This window comes from Buteo buteo, chromosome 5 (assembly GCF_964188355.1).
Source record: "Buteo buteo chromosome 5, bButBut1.hap1.1, whole genome shotgun sequence".
Taxonomy (NCBI): Eukaryota; Metazoa; Chordata; class Aves; order Accipitriformes; family Accipitridae; genus Buteo; species Buteo buteo.
Window position 1 is genome coordinate 2,079,276 of NC_134175.1, and position 8,344 is coordinate 2,087,619.

At 38.4% G+C, this 8,344-nt stretch overlaps 1 protein-coding gene and 1 long non-coding RNA gene across 2 annotated transcripts in view; one reads left to right on the forward strand and one right to left on the reverse strand.

Moving 5' to 3' along the window:
- The window catches only part of LOC142030817 (uncharacterized), a 126,117-nt gene extending 125,410 nt beyond the window's left edge, over window positions 1-707 (reverse strand). The window contains exon 1 of the long non-coding RNA XR_012650310.1: window positions 53-707. This is a non-coding gene — a long non-coding RNA (uncharacterized LOC142030817). The remainder of the gene's footprint in view (window positions 1-52) is intronic.
- The window catches only part of MMEL1 (membrane metalloendopeptidase like 1), a 28,045-nt gene extending 20,738 nt beyond the window's left edge, over window positions 1-7,307 (forward strand). The window contains exons 18-23 of the mRNA XM_075027143.1: window positions 1,238-1,357; window positions 2,444-2,577; window positions 3,142-3,207; window positions 5,354-5,449; window positions 6,369-6,445; window positions 6,861-7,307. Coding sequence (XP_074883244.1) covers window positions 1,238-1,357; window positions 2,444-2,577; window positions 3,142-3,207; window positions 5,354-5,449; window positions 6,369-6,445; window positions 6,861-6,960 — 593 coding nt within the window. The 3' untranslated portion in view covers window positions 6,961-7,307. The remainder of the gene's footprint in view (window positions 1-1,237; window positions 1,358-2,443; window positions 2,578-3,141; window positions 3,208-5,353; window positions 5,450-6,368; window positions 6,446-6,860) is intronic.
- Window positions 7,308-8,344: the final 1,037 nt, after the last annotated feature.

The following is an 8,344-nucleotide window of genomic DNA, read 5'->3' on the forward strand; positions in this document are numbered from 1 at the left end:
CCTCTAGCCTCATCAAAAAGGGCTGTTTTCCATTTGTGTAGCTTCCACTTACCTCCATATCGTAAGTACAGTAAAAGCTGTGACCAATCCTTCAGCCATAGCAGAGCAGTTCCTCAGCTTGCTTGTACATACTATCTTGGAGCTTGTAGTCGAGCTCAGGCTCCCTGTTTATCCACAGTGGTTTTATGCTGATAGTAATCAGCTGTGAGCCAGCTTTCCAGGCAGGGAACTCAGGTCTTAAAGAAGACTGGTTCCCCTACAACTTTGCCCTTGTAAGTAATATGGAAGTAACTGGTTTAAGCAACTTGAAGATGAATATGCAGGCCAAAAGTCCAAGCACAGCTACTTGCAATAGTGTAGATGTTGGTTAAATCCTGTTTCTCCCTGTCTCTAGTTTGAGGAAAATAATTTTCCATACTGCTTTCAGTTTCCTGCTTCTGTCTTACTGCAGTCTGTCTTACATATTTCTCCCTAAAATTGTATGGATAAAACCTTCTATAGAGTCCAAAAGGTTTTTGTCTCGAAATGAAATATTTGCTATGTAATTTCAGTATCTCACTTCTTAGAAAGTATCTTCTTAGAATGAGTTGCTTGCAGTCTTAAATCCTCTAGAAGCATATATGCTTTTCATCTTATGTAGATGGGATGAAGACTAAGTCCCATTGATTCTATATGAGGTTTTTGCCAGCAGACTGGAGAAGGCTAGACCTCCTACACGTCCCCACCCACCCCCTGCCCTTGACTGGCAACCAAGTGCACTTCGTGGCCTGTAGCAATTACTACTGTGCATGTTTTACACACTGAGTATTGTTGGTAATCAGCATATAATTGCTAACCTTTCTTTAACAAAAATAAAGCAAGAAAACATCCATGAGTTCCCCTATAAAATGGCTCTAAAACATAAACTGTACCTATCTCCAAAAGACAGTTAACTAAACATTTTGTTCTTGACTTACTGCAGCATACATTATGAACCAAATTAGGCTAAAGTTGAAATGTAAATGATGCTTGGTTCTCAAACAAGGAGATATTGTAGTTGCAGATGTGCTAAATTAAACCTTCATTAACTTGTCATTTTCCATTTATCGAGAGAAACAATCTCACATGAGGAGGCATGATGTTGTTTCTAATCATTCTATGTTCCTTCCTGATCCTTAAACCAAGCAAACAATCTGTCTGCAAAGTATGCAAAAATAAAGCCATCTTACAGCATCTCCCTCTCTCTTCCCCTCTGCAGTTTTTCCTGCTGGGATTCTACAGCCCCCCTTCTTCAGCAAACACCAACCACAAGCCCTGAACTTTGGAGGGATCGGGATGGTTATTGGGCATGAAATTACTCATGGGTTTGATGACAATGGTGAGAAGATAACTGAGAAAATAGTATTCTTTCAATTGCACTCATTACACAGTAAGAAATCAAAGTTACATGCTGCTGTGACTGAACTATCCATGCACACACAATCACATACCCGCTACTGGGAGCGATAAAAGCACGCTATTAACATTCTGTTGAACATTTTGCAGTAAATGTTTCATAAACGAAGCAGGTCACACAAGAAGTAAGCAGATGTTAAAAATAAATTGAGTCAATGACAATTCTCAGTAAAAGCTGTTACTTTTACAGCATCATCAGATCGGAAATACAATGCAAGCAGCTATACTGGCTCTTAAAGTAAATTGAAATCTGTGGACTACATTCTTGGGATAGAAGAGCTGTCAGGACTGTCTTGAAATCACAGGAGGCTTTTTTTTTCAACATGAATGTTTGAAATAAATTGACTTTATTATCTTTCTAGAATGCTATGTAAAATCGTTTTGGGCAAAAACTCACATCTGATACTGTAAGCCAGTAATTTCTTATACATGGATTTTCTTCAGTGTGTTTTTTTTATGTTAAGAAACCTCGTGCAGATTACACATAAGCATACAATATAGCCTCAGAAATCTAGACCTACAGTGAAGAAAAAGCAGCTCTAGCCAGAGAGCTGAGAACACAAACACCAGAACTGCAATTCCAGCTTTCTCCTGCTGTGGCGAAGTAATTAATTCTTTATGAGCCTCAGTTCTGTCACATGGACATACAGAATAAGCACCTTAGGCACCTCAAAGGTGGTGGAAAGTTTTGTTACATGATGTCTGCATAATCCAATTTGAAATAAAATTAGGCCTTAGTGCTGTAACTGAAGTTGGGGCTGCTGACTGAACAGGAAATCACAGAATAATGGAGAATAGAGATGAAAGGACCACAATTGATCTTGTCCATGCCCTTGCGCCAAAGCAGAATCGACTGTGCCAAAAACATTTCTGGTAAATCTCTGTAGCACAGACCATCTAAATCAAAGGAGGAAAGAGGGGAGGAAGTGCAGCTCTAACATACTGGAAGGATGGTTGCTCTAACATACTCTCACTCAAAACTTTCCTCTTTTCTTGGACTTTCATACAGGTAGGAATTTTGATAAAGATGGAAATATGTTTGACTGGTGGAGCAATTTCTCAGCTATGCATTTCAGGGAGCAGTCTCGTTGCATGGTTTATCAGTATGGGAACTACACGTGGGAGCTTGCTGGAGGACAAAATGTAAGTAAAACCAACCATTTTCACACCACTAGTTTTTTAGACAGAAAAATAATGTAAATGGAGAATCTCTACAGATGATAAGCATAAAACCCCACACGCTACAGGCTAGTTGTTCTGGAAATAATATACAAGGGTTGTTTCTTGTAAATTGGGGATACTAGTGTAGCCTAGAAAACCAGCAATATCCATGTGTAATTGGGTTAATGGTGAAATGGGCCCATGTGTGCTTTTTCTGTCAGACCCTTTGAGGCGTTTTTGCAAGGGGGGGAGGGAATCTGGTGTTTGCTACTGTATTTTGCCAGTCCTGCTAGCATATGTTCTGCTCAGTAGCCCATACTCTGTTCATGTTATATTTGTATATATTTTCACTATTCTAATCTACAGCTTTTACCCTATTAATTTTTTATTTCCATTCTCTCCTTTCTTTGCCCTAGCACAAAGTCACTGCTGCTTTCTTTTCCAGACACGACTGTCTGTCTGTGATGTATGATTGCTTCAGCTTGTGGTTCTTAGGGTTGCTAATGTTACTGACTGTAGAGTAAATTAATGATTATTCTTTAACAGGTCAGTGGAATAAGCACATTAGGAGAAAATATTGCAGATAATGGAGGAGTCCGACAGGCTTATAAGGTAACTTTCAAATATACTGTGAGTTAACTTTACCCTTGGGATTCAGCAATGGCGTTACTTATTCTGACATAAAAAAATTGACAATTAACATGTAAAGTACCATATTAAAAAACTTAAAAGCCTCAATTATATGTCTAGAAACTTATGTCCCCACAGATCCAATCACAGTGTAGGATTGCTTGCATTCTTGCACCCAGCAGAAGACCACCTAATTCTCCTAGCTATACTTTGATGTACTTGATGCTGCATACTTCTGTCTCAGGTAAACAAGGACAGTGTTCCTAAACAGGCACAGTATTAGCTAGGAAAATGGTAAAACACCCTCCGTTTTCTAAAGCCCTTAATTCTGAAAATGGCAGCTACAACTTCAAACAGCTTGTCACATGGCAAGAGAGCACTAATTTCTTGGCCACACAGTCTGGTGCTATTACGAAGCAGAGTGACTGTTTTTTCCAAGTTGATTTCTCTCATGCTTTTCATCTTTGATCTCAAAAGTGACACGTCAGGTAGGACATGAAAAGAATAGATGGAAATACCATCTCTTTCCCAAGAGGGACACAGATCATATATACCAAAATACCTGCCTCTAAAAGCCTAGCTCCTTTTGTTGCTTTCTTTATGTTTTTTATAAGCTTTAGGAAAATAACACAATGAAGTCCCTTCTACCGTGCTGCTATTTATTTTCCACGCAGCTAGAAAGCAAAATAAAAATGCAAGGATTGATAACCTCAGAACTGCCTGCCACTTTCCAAGGTAAAAGGTTGCTTCAACCAGTCAGTTATTTTCAAAACAAGAGAAATACAACTGATATTTCAGAGCACTACCTCCATGCTGTGATTGAAAACCTATTTTGTCCGGCATGGTTTTACCTGTTATAAACACTACTGCATATCACCTTATTTCTCCTGCTCTACCAGAGGAAGTCAGCTTCTAGACTCAGGGAAGTCCAGTGTCTTTAACCCTCCAGGCTTACAAACCATCATTATGAATAGCGACACAGTAGTCGTCGGCACAAAGGCTCTTTCCATGTGGAGCTCAGGTGTGAGCATGGAATGTTCTTTTCTACAAATAATCCTAACGGATGTCATGGTAAAACTTTTTATTGCTGGTGTTGTGAATATGGCAACAGTTAAGGGTGTTTATAGAAGACCAGCCTGAATTTTCAGAAATCTAAACTGATGATTCTGACTCTGAGGGATACCGTTAAAATTAATTACTTCGTTAAAGTGAATATGTACTTGCTTCTAAAAGCTATTACAAATGGGGAAGAGTAGTATGGTATGACATAAACTGCCTGCATACAGAATCCTCTGATGTTCTGTGGTGCTGAATGTATTTTTGCCCTCAGCTCCACCTTTTGTATTTTGTGTGCTTTGGGACTATCTCAGCAACTAAGAGGATAAGGTAATAGAACGTTTGAAATTAACCAGCATGAGGACACATTAACTTGTCTCCATTATGTCAATATACCTAAAAAAAGAAAATTGGCCAATTAATGTGTAACAATAACAGGTAATGGATTTAACATTGAGCAAGGTTATTATCTGCTATTTTATGAGCAGTTACCTGAAGAGATAAAAATCATCGCTACAGAACTGTGGAGAAGACTTAACACTTTATTTCCAGATACAAATTCCTATAGAAAAAATCAGTGAAAGCTCATGATGTGGCATACCTTTCGCTGAAACGGTGTGTGCCACCTTGCTGAAGAAATTCAAAGTAGATCTCCAGGTGACTCCGTGAAGAACGGACATAGCTTCTCGCAGTGAAGGTCAACTGGCCAACAACAACTACTACTATAAAACTCCACTTCCATATAAGAGTTTGGTATTTTTTCCTGTTTTATAACAGTTCTCAGTTCAGAGATTACCATACTGAAGAAGCTGAATGCAAATTATCTTTGTGGTTCGTTTTTTTTTTTGCTAGAAAAGTCAACAGAGTACTTACGATGACAGCTTTTTCATAAAATTAGCTGTACTGTTTGTATTAGAAAGATAAAAACTACACAAATATAGAAGGGAAGACATGTTGGGTTCATATACATTGTGACTAAAATCTCTCACCCCAAAATAACATTCATAATACCCATCATCCCTGAATAGGCCATACTGCTGCTTCTCTGAATTGAATCTATGATCATTTCTAGGCCTACTTAAAATGGCTGGAACGGGAAGGGAAGGAGCCAAAGTTGCCTGGACTGAATCTGTCCCACAAACAGCTTTTCTTCCTCAACTTTGCCCAGGTAAGAACGGAAGTATAAATTAGGTTATCTTAAAGGTTAGAGAGAAAAATCAGTCCCAAGCTCCACTTGGACAGTGATTCACCATTGCCTGCACTCATCAAAAGATCCTCAAGAGAGATGTGAAAAAGATGGGTTAGTGATTAGAGGAAAGAGTTTTCAGTAATGTTTCTGAGGGCACTACTGAAACCTGCTGGAGTGAGGATACAGAGAAACAGGGCATCTACCAACAAAAAGGCATGTCAGACAACAACTTATGGAGGAAAACAACCTTCAAGAGCTTGCCATTTCATGTAAATATCGGTTCCACTAACATTTATGACAAAACTCCTTTTGCTTTTGATACAGACAGGGTTTCATCAATTTTTTAACAAGTGCTGGAGAAAACTGAATGCCTGAGAAATAGAAAGCCAGCAGCCTTGAAATAGGAATACATATTCAGATCACAGATGTCGCTACAGATTCCACTTATTTTCCTCTATATCACTTTATTACAATGCAGAAACAATAAGTTTGCCGAGTTGAATTTCACCCTTCAGCCTGGATAAGAAAATCCCATATGTGTACACTCTTAGAGTAACAAATATTTAACAATAGGTCAAATGTTTGACAGTAGGCCAACATACTTAGTGTTGTGCCTCAGACTCTTGGACTTCAGCTCATCTGTTTGAAGGAACACACGGGTGAAATCAAGAGCTAATACACCTATCCCAAAGCATCAGATCTTGATCCAAGAACTCTGTAAAACAACAACTAATTAGTAAATAACTGTATCTGTTTTGCCTCCGCTATAAAATATACTCCAACTATATTGTAACAAATTGGGATGGCTCTTAGGGAAAACTTTGAAAAACAGTGAGAAGGTCCCCAAACTGAATTCTGTGTAATACTGACCCACTGATTATTAATCCTCCTTGTCTAGGTTTGGTGTGGTTCCTACAGACCAGAGTATGCTAGCCAGTCAATAAAGACAGATGTTCACAGCCCTCTGAAATACAGGTGGGTTTTACTAACTGATTTACTAATTGATAACTTACTTGGTTCAACCCATTGCAGTGCAAAAGGAAGGAGTGGCTCATTGCTAGCAGCTATATTCTAACAGACAAGATAAATGTAGATTAACTTTCAGAATTTCTCCCATAGCTTGTAGGACACTGCTGAAGAGTACATTCCTTTACTTGGCCTAGTGAATTTGCCAACCTATAAAGAATGGACCAAAACCCAGACCTACTGTTTGTTCTAGCATTTCATTAGTCGTATTAGCTATATTTTTCTTGCATCAAGTATCCTGTATTCTGAGACGGCAATTGAGTTAGGAGACTCTAAATCACTTTATGGACGTGGCTTTCTGTTTTCCAGAGCAACGATCTCCATGCACTGTATCCAGATAAATAAGTTCCTTCTCTCTGTTTAGGGTGATGGGATCTTTGCAGAACTTTGAAGCATTCTCAGAGGTGTTCCACTGTAAAAAAGGCACAGCCATGCATCCTGCAGAGAAATGCAGAGTGTGGTAACCAAAAAGAACACGGGTGAGAATGACGCATACTCTGGTGACACAACAAACAGTTCTTGCCAATGATGTGCCTGCTGTTCTCCCATTCAGTCACAGCCAAGGCTAATGGTGCAGCTACTGTAGTGAGAATCAAGGAAACTACGGCACTTGAGCTCTTGCAGTTCCGCTGGGAAGTACACAGGTATCTCAGTGACTGATGGGCTGTGCTGAAAGCCTCAGTGTGCTCCAGAACAGAAATGACTGTTTCAAATGACATCCTGACTGTTATTAAGATACCGCATCAGGGTTACAAAGACTAATTCTTAAATAAAAAAAAAAAAACAAACAAAAAAACAAACAACAAACAACTATATATCTATTTTTCAGAAAGGAACAATAATTTTAATATGTCTTACAACTACACCTTCTGACACTCAGCAAGCCTGTTTGAGATGTCTCACTGAACTGTTTTCCAGCGTTCATGCTTCTGGTGCATTCTTCCCAAATTCAGGTTAGAGCTAGTTTAAACTCTTGTGCTGTCTGTATACTTGCACTTTGATTACTGCTTTGTTGTAAGAGATTGCTATTTGTCTTGATATGTTACAAAGTGAGCTGTATGTTAAGATGCCTGTTGGCTGCTAACTTAATTGAAAGCTGCACTCTCCTACTGCACTTGAGTTCCTCTGCTCCAAAGAACAACTGTAACATGACCTTAAAGTGAGGTATTACTAGATAGAAAGATCACATTTTTAGGAGTACAAATTCTGTTGTTACGGTTAAAATTACAGGGTCCCTCCCTTCAGAGATATATTTAAAATTATGCTTATTCTTGTAGAAAGTGTATAAAATACTTTTTACCAAATAGCAAACATGTATCCATAGAAACAATTAAGCTGTTTTTAATCCTGTGCCTTTTCATTTTGCCATAGGCTATTTTTCAGTATTTACACTTAAAAATGTAACAAGTATTAATTTTTAATTAAAAAAAAAAACAAATAAAAATCACGGTAGCCAATTCAGCAAGTATTTTACTATAGAGAGTTTTGGGTGGCTTTCTTCAGTAAGCATTCTAATATAAGGATAATATTTTAAACTGCCAGCACTTAATAGTGAATTTTAAATACTCTTCCAGCAAATGCTTTTCTTTCTAGCACAGAAATCCCTGGAAAGCAAGATAGCAACTACTAGCGCTTAGCTTACGAAATGCCAAATCACACTGTTCATTTGCTTCACAGAAGATTTCGTTAATGCACCACTAGCAAAAACTTTGATTATCTGAACAACAGGGAAGGAAATGAAAATCACTTAACAGAAGCAGCTTTGCCATTAAGAGATGACCCACTGAATTATTCTGGCCATTTAGCCAGGTAAAAGCTGGCTAAATCACTGAATGAAACCCTCCTGAT